General features: G+C 38.1%; 2 protein-coding genes across 2 annotated transcripts; both read left to right on the top strand.

Moving 5' to 3' along the window:
- The first annotated feature begins 7006 nt into the window (after window positions 1-7006).
- paqr7a (progestin and adipoQ receptor family member VII, a) lies at window positions 7007-13108 on the top strand. The gene is made up of 2 exons (XM_082186774.1): window positions 7007-7124; window positions 9144-13108. Exon 2 carries the CDS (start codon window positions 9239-9241, stop codon window positions 10319-10321), a length of 1083 nt encoding a protein of 360 aa, XP_082042900.1. The 5' UTR covers window positions 7007-7124; window positions 9144-9238; the 3' UTR covers window positions 10322-13108.
- Window positions 13109-14124: 1016 nt separating this feature from the next.
- On the top strand, window positions 14125-17320 carry sh3bgrl3 (SH3 domain binding glutamate-rich protein like 3). Its single transcript, XM_082186843.1, has 3 exons — window positions 14125-14283; window positions 15928-16095; window positions 16716-17320. The coding sequence occupies exons 1-3, from the start codon at window positions 14239-14241 to the stop codon at window positions 16779-16781; spliced, it is 279 nt and encodes a 92-aa protein (XP_082042969.1). The 5' UTR covers window positions 14125-14238; the 3' UTR covers window positions 16782-17320.
- The last annotated feature ends 652 nt before the right edge of the window (window positions 17321-17972 follow it).

Here is a 17972-nt window from a genome sequence, read left to right as displayed (position 1 = left end):
ACTGAGGGCACAATTACTTCATAGTAGCCTGAGGGACAGTAGTTAAGCGCATCATTTCGACACCAGGTTTCAGTGAGGATTAAAATATCAACATCTTGGATATGTTTTAGAAATTCTGGGTCTGTGCTTTTAGAACCAAATTTTGAAGAATTAAGACCCTGAATATTCCAGCAACTTATTTGAAATGAACACATTAGTATTTTTTAAGATAAACCTATTTGGTAAGACAGAGAGACAATAACATGAAGCTAGTGTACATGTGAAAACGTACATGGCAAACAAATTACATTAGTCTACTTTTTTTTTTTCTTTTTTTTTCAATAGAGCACTGTGTGTGTTCTTATCTGTTCATGAGCTGGTTGTACAGTGTGTGCAGCATCTCTCTGATCTGGCTCAGTTCGCTGGCAGGTGTGGAGGTGGAGGGTGTAGCGGGAGGCCGGGCTGCAGCTTCAGCGTAGCTCTGTGCTCTCGGTTGCAGGGATTTCTCTGGGTGTGAGTTTTTTTTTGGTTTCTTCTTCTTAATGGGGGCTTGATGGCCAGCAGGTGGACGTGAAGTTGGTGACTGCAGGTTTACAGGTGTGTAGTGAGCCATAGGTGGGTGTGGATGTGATGGATGATGTGAGATGCTTGTCCAGCCGACGTCTCTCCTCACCGGGGTCGGAGGGGTGTGTCTGGGCATTTAAGGTGAATGGGCCGGTAGTGTTCTGGAGTCGGTAGCAGATGTCTCTGTGATGATGGGGTGCGGCCCAGGGCTGCGTCTTTAAGGGTCCTTGCAAAAATGTGCACTGCATCTCTGTGCAGGTGGAGTCCATCGTACAGGTGTTGGAGGCCGACGTGGTGGTGGACCAGGTGCACGTTTTGGAAGTGTAGAACATCTACGGGAAATTTCAGTGTTGATGTTGTGGATGACGTGTGGTGGTGTGTCACGTCGTGGGAGAAGTGTGGAGATAATAATCCAGGATTCTGGGAACTTTTTGCTGGTGATTTCTGCCATTTTTCTGACAGCATATGCAGTCCCAGTGTGGATTATGACAAACGAGGGGTGTCCTGTGAAGTCTCTAATAATCTGGTGGGCGTGGTCAGTTGTGCTGCATCATTTTGCAGAGACTTTCTGATGTGGGAAGAGTTTCTGTGGGTCGAAGAACTTTCCATTAGAGTCCAGGAGAAGAGCATCTGGATCAGGTTCTGGAGGGTGGGCAGGGGAGGTTTGTGTTTCTGCAGGTGTCTGTGTGTTTGTGGCAGGCTCGCTGTCTGTGTTTGCGTAGTCTGTAGTAGGAGCTGTACTGTAGTGAAGTGTGTTGTCTTCTGTGGTTTTCTCCTTGCAGTTCTCTGAGAGCTCTGTTGAGTTCAGTGATGGAGGAGTTGGTGTCTTTTTTCAGCTGCCTGAGCTTATCTTTGAGCTCTTGAATGTAAATGTTTGTGTTGCGTGAGCAGCAAACCTAAACTGTCTCTCGGTCGACGGTCCGATGGTGAAGGGAAAAGAATCGCTGGGGCTTCCTCCTCAAAGTCTGTGCCGTTTGCATGAGGGGTGAACGTGATCTCACCAAGTACCACATGTTCCTGGATCAACATCTTTGTTGATCCTGGAACAACTCTCCAATCAACCAAACATATTTGAGTGACAAGTTTACAGTTTATGTCAAGTTTAGGCTCAGAACCAGGGTGAGGTGCTTCAACATCAGTGTTATTCACCTATCATTTCCCTCTGATTTTAGGGGAAAGTTATGGGTAGGGTTAGGTTTAGGGGGTAGGGATGGGGTAAGGACAAAATTTTGGGACAGGAATGTTATTCCAGGATCAACTAAATACGTTGATCCAGGAACATGTCTTACTTGGCAAAATCACAGTGTCCTTGCATGAGGCTCGTCTCTCTCCTCCTACTCTGGCCTTCAGCAGGGGGAAAATCGTAGTATAGTAGTTTATGGTGAGAATTGGGTTGTCTATGTCCAGGATTTCATCTTTGCATATAGTTAGTTTTCCATCTTGACCGATTCCTTCTTTAAATATGTGCTTGTATTCCTCACAGATGGCTGATTTCCATGCAGTAATCAGAGTGGTGTAGAAGATGAGGTTGTTCTTGATTCTTCTCTCATTGAGTTGAATGTAGTCAGCATAGAGAAGATCAGGGTTGTCTCTGAGAGTTTTCTCTCTGTTTTTTTTCCGGGCCTGTACACATTTCTCTGGGTAAAGCACCTCCCTGCACTCTGTCTGCGCCAGGGTTGCCATGGTGATCAGACTGGGCACTGAGCCAAAACTGCAGCTAACTTAGCTTGTAAAAATGAGATATGTTACCAGAATAAAGTCAAAATATACAGTTTTTGTTCAAGTTTTTTTTTGCCAGATAATGCTCAACTCTCTGTTTAGTAACTGAAGATCTAAAATTGTGTGATGTTCATGTTTTTCAGCTGTAGTTCCTTTAAAAAAGCCTTTAGCATTTTGGAGGGGAAACTCCAGTTAGCTGAGCTATGGTAACATATCTCACTGGCTACTGGATCACCACTATAGCACTATAGTGGTGATCCAGTAGCCAGATGCTAATCCACAGGTTCAAGTCTTCTTTCTTTTATTAAAATGTATTTTCTATAGGAATAAAATCAGTCTTTACCCGAATCCAAGTTGTTCCTCTGTTGTTTTTTCTTGTTTGTTGTTGTTATCTCACTCTGTCTCACTTTTTGGCTTAACCTTTTATCATTATCAGGAGCTCATCCTCAGAGTGGCTGATCAGTGGAGCCTCCCTACTATATATAATGTATATGTGTGTAACTTTGCAACTACATGTCAACTGACTCTCATTAGAGTATTAGTAGACTGCCTGCTTAATATCAGCTAACACTTTATTGTGATGCTCCCCCAACAGACACTCTACTAAGTAACTTTGTAACTACATGTCAACTTATTCTACTAACCCTAACCCAACCTAACAGTCTACAGTTACTCTAATGGGAGTTAAGCCAGGTTCACACTGGACAATTTTGGCCACAATTTGGCCATCTGAGACAAAGTTTGTGAATCCTAAAAGACTCCTCTGATCCTAGGCCAAAATCTGAAGTCTTTGATCACTGGTTGACATGTTTGCCATTAGCCAAATAATAACCACTGCGATCAAATTTTACCCCTGACAAAATTCTGGCAGACAGAAGATTTGATGCACAGTCCTGCAGTGTCACTTTGCCTACTGTCAAATCAAAAACCAGGAGCGCAGAACCAGATCACACAATTAGTGAGAAAACAAACAAACAAACCACTTGTTCCTCATGCGCATCATCGTTTTCCCCCCAGTATTCTTTTTAAGAAAAGCCATGATAAAAATGAATGCTAGATATTGTTTTTGTGTGCTTAATTGCCACTTGCTTTCTATCCTTAGCAGAATGTCGAAAGTTGATCATCAAAATACAGTGTAACCACACAGGCTCTTAGTTACGCAAGCTGTATTTTGTGTGGCGTTGTGTTATGAAATGTGAAACTACAACTCATTACAATTCATTCTCAGCTTTTCCGCAAATGTTTGTGTATGCGTATAAAAAAAGTTTTGAATAAGAGCTAATGTATTTGAATGTTTAATTATTATATATATTTTTTTGGCTAATTCTAATAATAAGCAGTGTATTTCATCGGAACTATTGGGTCTATCTGGAATAAGATAGGTTCAAAATTCTTTTATTTTATTTTAACCACACTATTTACTTCTGAATCAGCTCACTGGCATCTCACTTTTGCATTTAGAGCTTCCAGTCCAACAGATAGGTTCATGTTTTGTATTACTGTAGGCATTCTTCTCAATGCCAGTCTCTTTGATATGATTGGCTGGTGATCTTAGAGTTGAAGTGAGCAGTGCCCAGCTCAGATATGTGGCCTCATCCAAACTAGGTAGAAAACAAAACATTTATAGGTTAACTGATGAAAAATGTTAAGCCATGACTGACGTCTTATGTTTTACGGGCATCTATTAACAAACACAAAGCATCCTGAATATGAATTTATGTTAAATGTGCACTCAATAATCCCGAAGGAACTGTTGGATGCTGGGATGCGTGAAGCAGTATGTTTTCCTTAAACCCATCAGGTTCTGTTTTCTGAAAAGTATTGGTCATTGAACAAGTATTGTATTGGAAAAGTATTCAGTATTGGTCTCTCTCTGGTCCTTATCCATAAATGTGTCCTTTTCCAGCATATGCCAATGTGTTTGATTTAGTAGACCTTTCTACTTGTCTCTTCATATGAATTAGCAGGAAATGTAAACATTTATCTAAGAGTGAGTGGAGGATCTTTGTTGCAACTGCACTGTACAAAATATTGTTGGTTTAACTTAAAAAAGTATACACTGTAAAAAATGTCTAACCTCTCCAAGTCAAAATTTTCTAGTGACTGGTCACATCTAAATTTTTTTATTGGCCCAAGTGCAATTATTGTTGCAATAGTTAACATTGGCTCGATGAGAAATAATACGTCAGACTAATTGAAAAATGTAGATGTTATCAGTCACTAGAAATTTTTGACTTGGGGATGTAATTTTTTTTACAGTGTAAGTAACCTGGTTGCCTTAAAATGTTAAGTTCATGGAAATTAAAAAAATGTAGTTAATACAATGGAGATTGGTTTAATCAACAGAAACTCAAAATATGATGTTATCTGAACATAAATCATCTAAGTTGATTTGACAAAAGAAAAAAATGTTGTGATAAATCATGAAAATATTGTTTACAGTGTATTACTAAAAAGCTTTTCAAAACAGTACAAGCCATCTGACCAAAGATCGACAAGGAGCACATGATGTGCAAGGTTCTGGATGATTTCACATGGTCAATCTAGCTTGCTGCAACACTTTGGTTATGCACTTCACTTCTGACATGTTCCTCTTTTTGTAAGTCAAACCCATAAAGTTCAACCATCCTCTGTACATATTTTGAAGGAATTAGAGTTGCATCATTTAGCATTGAAGTGACCAAGATCTGAGCAGAGGAAAGAAGGTTCCCTTTAAAAAGGTTCAGCATTCAGTCTACAGAAACTTGGATCAGTGCATGTCTTGGTTGGCCTGAGATTAAAAGAGAATCTAAACAAATTCACACAAAAACAATATATATATACAGGTGAAACTCGAAAAATTAGAATATCGTGCAAAAGTTCATTTATTTCAGTAATTCAACTGAAATGTGAAACTAATATATTATATAGACTCATTTCATGCAAAGTGAGATATTTCAAGCCTTTATTTGTTATAATTTTGATGATTATGGCTTACAGCTTATGAAAATCCCAAATTCAAAGTATCAGAAAATTAGAATATTACATGAAATCAATAAAAGAAAAGGATTTTAAATACAGAAATGTCGGCCCTCTGAAAAGTATAATCATGCATATGTACTCAGTACTTGGTTTGGGGCCCTTTTGCATGAATTACTGCCTCAATGCGGTGTGGCATGGATGCTATCATCCTGTGGTACTGAGGTATTATGGAAGACCAGGATGCTTCAATAGCGGCCTTCAGCTCTTCTGCATTGTTCTGTCTCATGTCTCTCATCTTTCTTTTGGCAATGCCCCATAGATTCCCTATGGGATTAAGGTCAGGCGAGTTTGCTGGCCAATCAAGCACAGTAATCCCATGGTCATTGAACCAGGTTTTGGTTCTTTTGGCAGTGTGGGCATATACCAAGTCCTGCTGGAAAATGAAGTCAGCATCTCCATAAAGCTTGTCTGCTGAAGTCAGCATGAAGTGCTCTAAAATGTCCTGGTAGACGGCTGTGTTGACTCTGGACTTAATAAAGCACGGTGGACCAAAGTCCTCTTTTCTGATTAGAGCAAATTTTCATTCTCATTTGGAAACCAAGGTCCCAGAGTCTGGAGGAAGAATGGAGAGGCACACAATCCAAGATGCTTGAAGTCCAGTGTGAAGTTTCCACAGTCTGTGTTGGTTTGGGGAGCCGTGTCATCTGCTGGTGTTGGTCCACTGTGCTTTATTAAGTCCAGAGTCAACACAGCCGTACCAGGACATTTTAGAGCACTTCATGCTTCCTTCAGCAGACGAGCTTTATGGAGATGCTGACTTCATTTTCCAGCAGGACTTGGTATCTGCCCACACTGCCAAAATAACCAAAATCTGGTTCAATGACCATGGGATTACTGTGCTTGATTGGCCAGCAAACTCGCCTGACCTTAATCCCATAGAGAATCTATGGGGCATTGCCAAGAGAAAGATGAGAGACATGAGACAGAACAATGCAGAAGAGCTGAAGGCCGCTATTGAAGCATCCTGGTCTTCCATAACACCTCAGTACCACAGGCTGCAGCATCCATGCCACGCTGCATTGAGGCAGTAATTCATGCAAAAGGGCCCCAAACCAAGTACATATGCATTATTATACTTTTCAGAGGGCTGACATTTCTGTATATAAAATCCTTTTCTTTTTTTTATTGATTTCATGTTCAAATTTCTGAGATTTTGAATTTGGGGTTTTCATAAGCTGTAACACATAATCATCAAAATTATAACAAATAAGGCTTGAAATATCTCACTTTGCATGTAATGAGTCTACATAATATATTAGTTTCACCTTTTAAGTTGAATTACTGAAATAAATGAACTTTTGCACGATATTCAAATTTTTCGAGTTTCACCAGTCTATCTATCTATCTATCTATCTATCTATCTATCTATCTATCTATCTATCTATCTATCTATCTATCTATCTATCTATCTATCTATCTATCTATCTATCTATCTATAGCCTATATGCTGCATGTGTTAAGCCATAATTTGAAGTGATCTTCTGAAGAGACAGGCTTACAGAGGTGAAATTACATTAAAACAAAGAGCACAAAATGGGACATCTAATAAACAACAATCTAATCAGTAATTCTAACTCAAGTTTTTTATTGCTTTAGTTTTTTTTTTATATTATGTGTCATCAAAACAAACGTTTCAGGATAGATTATCACAGCAATGTGAAGAAATATGTTCTCTGACTGACAGCGTTTTTGTTACGTCCCATTGCTCGCAGTCCCGCCGACACAAAAGGCGTGGCTAGCGAGAAACATATGAGGAAGAGAACAGCTAGTCACTTAATATCCAGTCAGTTTCCACTCGGGAATTATTTGCGCTGCCAGATTTGCGGAAGACACCAAAGAAGGTAAATACAGACATCTGTGCTTTTCTATTCTCTGTTCGTGTTAAGAGCTGTTCTGTGGCGCATCTCATGTGCTTGTTTGTGACTCACCGACACTCACCGAGTTGTCTTAAGATTTCATTTGATTTTAATTTAGTAAGTTCGGCCTCTTTTTCACGCATGAATGAAATGCTGGAATACACTATTTACGGGTGTCAAATCGTTTAGTTTTTTACCGCACTAACCTATGATTATAGCCTATAGAACTAAATGATTTACATCCATATGAAGAGACTTGACTACCTGTTGCATAATGTCTAGAAAATGGCATGCCAGGTCTTATCTAGATATGTCATGTACCTCCAAATGTTTTTTTTGTTTTGTTTTTTAAAACGGTTGTCATTTTCTCAGTAACACTTTACAATAAGATGCATAAACATTAGTTGATGCAAACATAAAGTTTGGATCTACTCTTTAGGATTTTCTTCAGCAGCAAGTGAAGAGCTGGAAATGTGTTCAATGACAAGTTACAGACAAGACCATGATTCTGTGGACTTATTATTCATTTTATTTTGGCCTTGATGGCAATTTTCTTTTAGGTTCAATACCATTTACTGCAAATTACAGACTCTATTTTAAATGGATCCATGGATTCTGTAAAGTTGCTACAATACTACACATAAAATGTCCACGCATGAGGTATTATGAACTAGCATTTATTAATTTTTCATTGTTAGTTCATGATACCTAATGCATAACTAATATTAATTAATTTAATCTTATTGTAAAGTGTTCGGTCTATGTTTATTCTTCCTTAAGTGAAACAGAAAATATGTTTAGTATAGCTCTTTTCCACACAGAGAACTTACAAAAAAAAAAAAAAAAAGTTCATTTTACTCATGTGCTATATAAGAATGAGTATTCTGAAACCATACATATATGGACAAACACGTGTGTGTGTGTGTGTGTGTGTGTGTGTGTGTGTGTGTGTGTGTGTGTGTGTGTGTGTGTGTGTGTGTGTGTGTGTGTGTGTGAATTAAATTGTGGTAGATTAAATAAAAAAAAATCGGTAAATAACAATTTTTGTTGTGGTCAAATTGTTACAATGCTGACATCAAAAGACTTGGAATAAAGTACCCAAATGAAATGTGCTATCTTTTCACAGCTTAACAGTCTGTGGTTTTATTTTGTAGAAAGATTTGCCTAAACAAACTTCCTCTTGTTTTGTTCGGCTTGAACAACTTGATGGTGAGCAAACGGCAGTATATTCAGTTTTGGATGAATTTGAACCGTCATTAACTCATAATAAGAGCTTTAAACTCTAATTAAAGTGAACAATTATGTAGGTGACTTAAATTAGATGTTTCCTTTCACCAAACCCCTTAGCTCTTTGACTACAGAAACTGGGTGGGATTGAGTGTCACAAATGTGGTTTCCTGTGTGTTTTTATTTCACCATGACAACTCTCAAAATATTTGTATCACGTTAATGGATATGACAGTGTTAATGTATTTGGTCTTGGTGGACTATCTACTTTGCAGGCTGCAGCTGCAGAGCAAGTATGGACTTATACTGGCATTAGATACACTGACATGCTACTGTGAGCATGTTAAATATGCTGCTGCTGGATGATTCATATAAATCCCATAGCAGATCTAAACAGGTGGAGCTGGAGGGGGTCGAGGAGTTCAGAGGACTAGCGAAAATTATTATATTATTTGGAGATATTATTTGTCTACTATCCATTTAATATACTTTCCAAGGTCTGTTATAACCCAATAATGACCGTTGTCAATAACAACACTATAACACACTGCTCATCCAGGTATTTGAAGCCAGCAATTCTTTCATGTTTTTCTCATCACATTGCAAACTCGTGCTCTCTTGTTTCATTTCGCATTTCTGTTACAATTAACTTCAGTATTAATAGTACTGTGTAATATTGCAGTTTTAATTTTTTTGGCAGATCAATTGTTTTAAACACTGTAATGGTGTAAATATTTTTTCCCCTTCACAGATATAATTTTTTTATTGATTTCCCAGATACGCCAGTGTGTCGTCAGTTCTGGCCTGGACTATTGTGTGGCTGTCGGTATCTGGAATGTAAATTTCTATTCCCCGGTACTCCAGAGATAACCATGGCAACAATCGTTATGGAGCAGATTGGCCGGCTCTTCATTAATCTGCAGCAGTTGAGGCGAGTTCCCCAGATGCTCTCCGAGGCCCTGCCTTCCAAGACCGACACCCTGTGTGACACGGAGGTGCCCCAATTTTTCCGTGAGCGCTACATTTACTCTGGCTACAGGGCGCTCCACCGGAGCTGGCGCTTCTACTTCCTGTCGCTCTTACAGCGGCACAACGAGACTATAAATGTTTGGACGCACCTAGTCGGAGCACTTGTGGTCCTCATAAAAACTGTCCAGTTATCGGAGACCGTAGATTTCATGAACGATCCTCATTCCTGGCCACTTCTCATCCTACTCTTGTCGTCAACAGTCTACATGACCTTTAGCGCCGTGGCCCACCTGTTGGCAGGTAAATCGGAGCTCTGCCATTACGCCTTCTTTTACCTGGATTATGTAGGTGTGTCGTTGTATCAGTATGGAAGCGCAGTGGCACACTACTACTATGCTATTGAAGAAAGTTGGCATGCATGTGTCCGAGGATTTTTCATGCCTATTGCTAGCTTCTTGTGTTGCCTGTCTTGCTTCGGCTGCTGTTACGGGAAGTATCGCAATTACAGCCTTCCTCCCTGGGTTCGTAAGGTAGGCCAAGTGGTGCCTTCAGCCGTAGCCTACAGTTGGGATACCAGTCCTGTGTTCCATCGTTTTATCACCTGGTTTCCTTCCTGGACGAGAGGCGATTCCAGAAGCAGCTCTGCTCTGCTCTTTCACTTTGGCCAAGTGGCTTTCTTTCTTTCCAGTGCTTTTTTCTTCACTCAGCCTGTTCCCGAGCGCTGGTTCCCAGGTCACTGTGACTTCTTAGGTCAGGGTCATCAATTGTTTCATGTGCTGCTTGCTCTGTGTACAGTCTGCCAGATCCACGCTTCATTTTTGGACTACCTCAACCGCAGAGACTTCTATGTGAATCTCCATGCTGATGGCGAGGCATTGTTCTTTTTTTTACTCTTTATTTTAACATTCGTCATGTCTGCTCTAATCGCCTTGTTTATGCTGGTGAAAGTAAAAAGATTGGTTGACTACAGGGGAAAAACTAAGTAAAGAATAGGAATAGTTAGGTTTAGAATAGGCCATCCTTTGGGCACTGTCAAGGAGCATTACTGTTATGATGAAAACGGCCATTTTCTGACGACAAGGTTTATGTAAGAAAGAACATATAGCTATTAGCTAACAGTGATTCTGCACGTGCCTGGATCAATATTTTTTGTTGGTTCTGTAACTACATTCCTATCAACTAGTCAGAAGTGTTAAAGTTAGAGATCATGCTTTCATGACCAATGCCAAACAGTGTGGACAATCACCAGATTACAGTATGTCACTTGAGCTAACCCTTTAATAAAGATTTTGTAGTGTACCTTACTTCTGTTACAGCCAGCAAGTAAACGCCAACAAAGCCAGCATGCAGTATTTGAAGAAAATATGTAAATATTTGTTATAATTGTAGACTTGGTATTGGTTTGATTTGCTTGATGTCTGATTTTACTTGAGGTATTCTAAATTGGAGATTTTGAGTAAGGTCTTTTTTTTAACAACAGCAAAGAATGTTATAGTATCAATCATCATATTTGTTATCGGGTGGTATAAAAATAACAATTTGTCAATTTTGTTATCAGTGATAATGAGATTTTTCTACAGTGCATTTTAAATATGGACAGTATTCCCAATGCATTCCCAATGCTGTGCCTTAATGAGAATTTTAGAAGAACCTCAGTGATTCTTATCACACACGTCTATAGTCGATAACAGTAGTACTGTATTGTTGAGATTGCTTGTATTTGTTTTGAATGGCCAGTGCACTGATTTTCTTGATAGCATTAATGCACTTACTGGCCCCTTATTTTATTGCATTTTAGTCTAATTACAGCATAAACTAGTATAGCTACTTAAAGGGTTAGTTCACCCAAAAATGAAAATTCTGTCAGTAATTACTCACCCTCATGTTGTTCCAACCCCGTAAGACTTTCGTTCATCTTCGGAACACAATTTAAGATATTTTGATGCAATCTGAGAGCTGGATCACTCCTTCATAGGCTGCTAGGTAATGGCATCTGCCAGCCCAGAAAAGTTTGTAAAAACATCGTTAAAATAGTTCAAGTGAGTACAGTGGCTCAACCTTAAGTTTATCAAGCGACAAGAATACTTTTTGTGCGCAAAAAACAACAAAAATAACGACTTTATTCAACTAATAATTTTCTTCTGTGTGGGCCTCTGACGTGAGTTCACGATAGCGCCACGACGCATGCGCGAGAACTGAGAAGGTGACACAGATGGGTCTCGATGTAGTGTTTAAAATGGTTCTAAAGTGTGCATTTCCTGGATGTCCGAATCGTTAGAAACCAACGAGAAAACGTAAAAGTGCCTTACCAATGCCGCAAAATGAATGGCTTACCTTTCACACCCTCCCATCAAATGATCATGAGCGTCATCTTCTCAGTTCTCGCGCATGCGTCTCGTGAACTCATGTCAGAGGCCCACACAGAAGAAAATGAATAGTTGAATAAAGTCGTAATTTTTGCGCACAAAAAGTATTCTCGTCGCTTGATAAGCTTAAGGTTGAGCCACTGTAGTCACTTGGACTATTTTAACAATGTTTTTACTAACTTTTCTGGGCTGGCAGATTCAATTACCTAGCAGCCTATGAAGGAGTGAGACAGCTCTCAGATTTCATCAAAAATATCTTAATTTGCATTTCCGAAGATGAACGAAAGTCTTACGTGGTTGGAACAACATGAGGGTGAGTAATTACTGGCATCATTTTCATTTTTGGGTGAACTAACCCTTTAATTTGGATGTTAAAGGGAAAGCAAAGCAGAAGCACATTTATGTTTTCACCAGATCAGCATTTCTAACTTTTGTTCTCTTCTCCCAATTATCCTCCTCTGTTTATGTAAAAGGGACACCCAGTGATTTGGCTGTCCCGATTGGGATCCTTAATTAAAGCACTAAATGATGTTTCACTGTGTATACTGCCTACTGTTTTAACCAGAGGTGTAAAGAGTACCTGAAAACCATACATAAAAGTACAGGTACCTCACAGTGTAACAAAATACAAGTCACCAATTCCAGTAAAAGTTCTAGGTCTGGTTTCACAGACAGAGCTTAGATTAAGCCAGGATTAGGCCTTAGTTCAATTAGGACATTTAAGTAGCTTTTATAAACGTGCCTTAGAAAAAACATTATTGTGTGCATCTTGAGGCAAAACAATGGCAATGACATATTTTAAGATATCTCAGTGCAAGTTGCTTTCAGTTAAAACAGCTCAAACATGCATTTTAGTCTGGGACTAGGCTTAAACCTTGTCTGTGAAACCGGGGGCTAGAGTATCTGATTTTCTATCTGAATTCAATAACTGTGAACATGAAAATGTGTTGTTAAATGATTGAATTACTATTAAATAAAGAATTATTTGGGAATACGTGCACTCTAGAAAAATGGGCCCTATGTACTGTGTTAATATGAGGAGATTTTCTTTCTATATTGATTTTCCACCAGTGTTTTACTTGTAAATTGTATTACATAATGTATTGTATTAAGTTGTGTATATGGTTAAAGGAAACTTAAACTTAACGGAACATGTCCTGTTTTCTTACAGCATGGTACACTTTTGCTGTTGCTGTAAAAAAATAAAATAAAATGTATTATGAAACAATGCACATTTTAAATAGAAGTATGCTACATACTACTGCACATTCTTAACCTAAATCCTAATCTAAAGTTCTGTAAGGGATTTCATATTTTCCAAACTCTTTGGGCCTGACTAACATTTTATGAAAGAAAGGCCACCTTGTTTGGAGACGGTCATGTGGTTTGATTAAACATTCAAAGTGATGCTGTACTGCCCTCTCTTGTGTTTTCATTTGAACTGTCATCTTTATGTTAGTTTAAAATAGTTTTGTTAGCACAAATGTGGAAAGATCAGAACTTGCAGAAGTTGAATGTCCCATGTGGACTGTAAAACAGGAAACCGTTGACAGTTTCCTGGAAAATTTCTGCTGGGCTGCATCTGGAATCTGGAATCTGGATTGGAGCAAACTCCACTGCAAACACACTGATAAACTTTATCTGAGGGAGGAACTTCCTCTTTAAGAATTGTTACTTGGGTCATTGTACCATACAGTGGGATTTGCATTGAATTACTTTAAAAAATGAAACTCTATAATCACACATTAATGTACTATTATTAATTATTTGATCTATTTTTACTCAATTTCATACAAGGACATTCTAAATATCTGCAGGCTGCTTACCTACTACAGAAGTTGATTGTTCACCTTTTTTCTTGATTATTTATAATGTATTTTGACAGAATGTTGTAGTTTTCAATAATCAGTTGTTTTTCGGATGGCTATTTAAAATTGCTACCCATTGACAAAACTAACAACATTAGTAAGATGAAGATGAAGTGATAAATAAGAGGAGACTTTTACTTCATATCCATTATGACAGATATGTTGTTTATGGAATTGGAATGGAATTAATTTGAATAAGGGGGAGGGGGATATAACAGAGAATTTTGTAAATTACAAAATACAAGTCTTTATTGTCCATAATACAGAAAAGTTGGAAACACAGGGTTTGAGAACAGAATTATCTCTCATACACTCTAAAAACAGGCTCCAACATTTCTTTTCATAGCGATGACATTTTTGATTTCCTAAAGAACTATGTATAAAAAAAAATCTTATTGTAAAAAAAACCTAAACATTTTAATAATATAAAGAAACATTATCCACTATAAAGAACCTTTTGTTCAATTGAAAGGTTAAGCATTGTATGTTCACGAGGAAGCCAAAAATGAGACAGCATTTCCTTCTGTAGAATAAGGCGCTGTCTCTTTAAATGAGTGAATAGCGGGTGTCAGTGGTGAAACCTGGGTGAGACGGCGACTGTAGAGCAAGAGAACGGGAACTGATCGCCTCCAGAAACACAAAGGGACATTACGATTCAGCATCATCACTATGGGCATCAAACTGTATTACACCACCGTCACTGCATCAAGAGAGGTGAGAATAAACCTGTGACCATGTGGATTTAGAAAGTAAGCATTGTATCTGAAGAATGAGTTAAATACATTTGAAATGGAGGATTAGGCTTCTAGACACACCCAACTGCTACGTTTACATACATCTAGCCACATTTAAAGGCTATTGCGACATAATAACGCTTATAAATGCCTTACTAAGACATTATTGTTGCACTCAAACGTTTTAAGTGATTGCAAAACGTAGTTATTTGTAGATTCCGGATGTGAAGCGATTGAAGGAAAGATGTGCATTGCATTGGGAGCGGAAGTCATGTTGTCTGTCTGTGTTGAATGTAGGCTAGTTGGTCTCGCACTTCTGGTGTATGAAGTAGGAACTTGTTTTGCACGAGCGCCCATTAGATGTTGCTCATAAAAAACAAACAAACAAACAAACAAAAAACGTTTGCTTTAAATTGTTCACGTCATTATGGAAAATCAGATTGAAACGATGCATTGAGCTTCTGCAAGTTAAATTTCTGCTTCGTTGAGTGCGCACATCTGTTATGAATAAAGAAAGAATACCAATGATTTACGGCTGATTTTGCTGCATTTTTATAATCGCGGGCCTTCAAATCACGTGAAAAGCAGAACATATTGATACTCTGTCATTTTTTTTTGCTTATTAAAGTTTTACAATCTATTAAATGAGCAGCACTTTTGAGAAATGTTATTAAAATGAATTAGTCTATGTAGTGGGTCGCCCCTCATGGATGCCACCATGTTGGGATCACATGACCTGCCATGTCATGCAAATTACTTGCTAATTACACATGCAAGATACTACTACTAAAAACAAACAAAAATAATGACATGTTAGCACTTGCAGCCAGTGCTTAATGTGCTTTATAAAACACAAGTAAATAAAAAAGCAAATTAAGCTATTTAGCAAAAAGACAGCAGAGAGTGTTCTATACAATGGGGGGTCAGTGAAAGGATTGCTGGAAACATGTTTAATGTATGAGATATGCACTAAAGTCCCCTAATCAGCACTAATAGTATTTTTTTCCATTTTATTGTAGGTTCATGTTTAATTTTTAACCAGTGAATTGCCTAAGGTGTGGTTTCTGCAGATATGACCCAACTTCCTGAATACAGCCTCGTTACATAGTGTTTCATTATTAATAATCAACTCAGCATTTTGTAGTGAAACCACTGGCTGTTAAAAGCAAAGTACACTCTACACCTATTCATGCAATGTTGATTTGATTTGGTTGGTAAAAAGACCAGATGAGAAGAGTTTCTACTGTACCATTTTAATGCATTTCCTGAATTGGTGCAGTAAATTAACTTCCCCAATGTTCTCACATGATCATGTGACTTTTCAGGAAGTGTCAAGATGCATTCACATTTTTATCACTGTTGGCCTTTTTACGTTTTAATGGGCTTGTAATTATTTTATCGAAGAGACACTTGCATTATATTAGACTGTGAATCTTGTATATATTTTGTAATTTGTTCTCTTAAAACGTTCCTTGAAACTTGAGTTAAATTTGAATAATTCTAGTGGTGGCTTGAAAAATGCAAATTAGACAACAGCCTGGTTCAGTTATTTAACAAATAGGCCCAGGAAAGAGACTGTACAGTTATTTACTGCTTGACCTTGATAGTTCTCCTTGTTTCTCAGGTCAAGTCTCAGCAGGCGGAGGTTATGCGTATTCTGGACAGTAAGAGCATCAAGTATGAGTTAATTGACATCTCGGTGGGCGGTGCAGTTCGGGATGAGATGAGGAGTAAATCAGGCAACCCCTCAGCAATCCCACCTCAGATATTCAATGAAGACCAATACTGTGGGGTAAGGAGGACTGGCAACGGGGTGTTTTATGGTTTGAATTTAGGACTTGAAAGGAATAGTTCCCTGAAATTAAAAATTCTGTCATAATTTCCTCACCCTCTTGTCAAACCCTCATGACTCTCTGCTGTGGAAATGAGGTGTGTCTTTGAACAATATTTGGGCCATTTTTCCCCACATTAAAATAAATGGGAAATGGAAACAGAAGTACCATAAAACTAGTCTTTTGAAGTCATATGATAGGTTTGTGTGACTAACTGACCAAAATTCAAGTCATTATTTACTGAAATTCTGCCAGTGAACACAAATTTGAATGCAACAGTGAAGCATCACATTTTTAGTGAATAATGTCAGAATTCAAATTTTTTGATGAACTCTTCCTTTAATGTTGTCTTTCTAATGCAGTTTATTTAATAGTTTATTTGTCCACCCAAAAATGGTTCATTTTCATTCTTGGGTGAACTATCCCTTTAAATATAATTCATTCGTTTTATACAATATGTCTTATTGAGAATGAATGTAATTCAATAAATAAAATACATAATTTTACTTATTTTAATCAGATTAATTTAGTTTCAGAACTACATAGATACTCATACCGTGTGTGTTTCTCTTTCTTTCAGAACTACGAGATGTTTTCTGAGGCAGTGGAGGCAGATTCAGTGGATCAGTTTCTGAAGATTGCATGAGAGCCAAACCTGGTAGCATCCATCATCCTCTTCTCTTCCCTGGTCCATGTCCACATTCCCAAAGGGAGGCCTGCCTGTTCCCCTCTGCTCCGCTGGCGGTGCCTGCCTTATATGTCTCAATGCCATGCCACATGCCAAAAACAATCAACAGAAAAGCACATATTCACTCTGATCATTTACCCTCAATCTGAGACACGGTCACTCATTTACACCTTTGTGCTTTTGTTTTGATTATCTTGTTTATTTCCTGTCTTGTGTCCTCTTTGGTTCTGACGCTTAAACGCCACTAATTTGTCTTAATCTTGTTTGGATCAGAGCGCTTGGATGTATAGTAATTAGGTCAACTAATCTGGGCTGCAAACCCATGTTTATTCCAGATTACACTAATTCACAGTCCAAGAAATACAAGAATCCCTTTGGGTCCAGTAATCGAATCACTTTGCCAATTTGCATAGATGGCCTTCATATATTTCCATCTATTGTACTGATAAATCATTTGGAAATGGTTAACTATTCATAGGCTGAAATTTGATTGTGTTGGTACCTTAAAAACACGCCCTAATTTCCAACATGATGTGAACTGGCTTTATTGGATTCTAAATTAAGCACATTGCTTTGGTTTAGCAAAGCCACATGTATGCTGTCAGATTTCCATTTAACATTCCCAAATTCAGGGATCGAAAAATTTTCCATTGCGTTAAACTGTGCCAATATATTTCTGTATGTGTTTTTCCATTTAAGCATATTCCTCTATCCTCTGACAACAGAACTTGAGCTGTGGGTACAAACATCGGTCAAGAGACTGAAATATCGAAGAATCGTAAAATCCACCGATTTACAGCAAAAGGATGAATCGCACGATAACATGTCTTGGTCATAAGAAATCCTATTTTGCATTAGGAATATGAAATGTTTTCTTTGTTTTGTTTTTTGGCTTTGTGATATTACTTTCATCACAGTTCAACTTATTTTATATAATGCATTTCTATAATGATAATTGTGCTAAATTGCTGTGAAAATGATGTCAAAATGGAAGAACAAGTAGGCTTCATGATGCAAAATAATTAGCTCCTTTTGATTTTTCAGTGAAATATAACCCAGACACATTCTTGACAGTTTCCTAAGATTTCCTAAGACCTAATGAGAACAGTCTGCTTAACTCCAACACATTCCTGTTATACCACAGAATTT

The sequence above is a fragment of the Leuciscus leuciscus genome, assembly GCF_965113295.1.
Source record: "Leuciscus leuciscus genome assembly, chromosome: 12".
Taxonomy (NCBI): Eukaryota; Metazoa; Chordata; class Actinopteri; order Cypriniformes; family Leuciscidae; genus Leuciscus; species Leuciscus leuciscus.
Note: the sequence above shows the minus strand (reverse complement) of the source record. Positions and strands in the feature narration are given on the sequence as shown.

What these genes read in the sequence shown, in the direction of transcription:
- sh3bgrl3 (XM_082186843.1), top strand. Translation starts at nt 14,239, where the DNA reads ATGGGCATCAAACTGTATTACACCACCGTCACTGCATCAAGAGAG. An exon ending in CCGTCACTGCATCAAGAGAG is followed by an intron (nt 14,284 to 15,927) that starts GTGAGAATAAAC and finishes CTTGTTTCTCAG; the next exon opens with GTCAAGTCTCAGCAGGCGGA. An exon ending in ATGAAGACCAATACTGTGGG is followed by an intron (nt 16,096 to 16,715) that starts GTAAGGAGGACT and finishes TCTTTCTTTCAG; the next exon opens with AACTACGAGATGTTTTCTGA.
- paqr7a (XM_082186774.1), top strand. Translation starts at nt 9,239, where the DNA reads ATGGCAACAATCGTTATGGAGCAGATTGGCCGGCTCTTCATTAATCTG.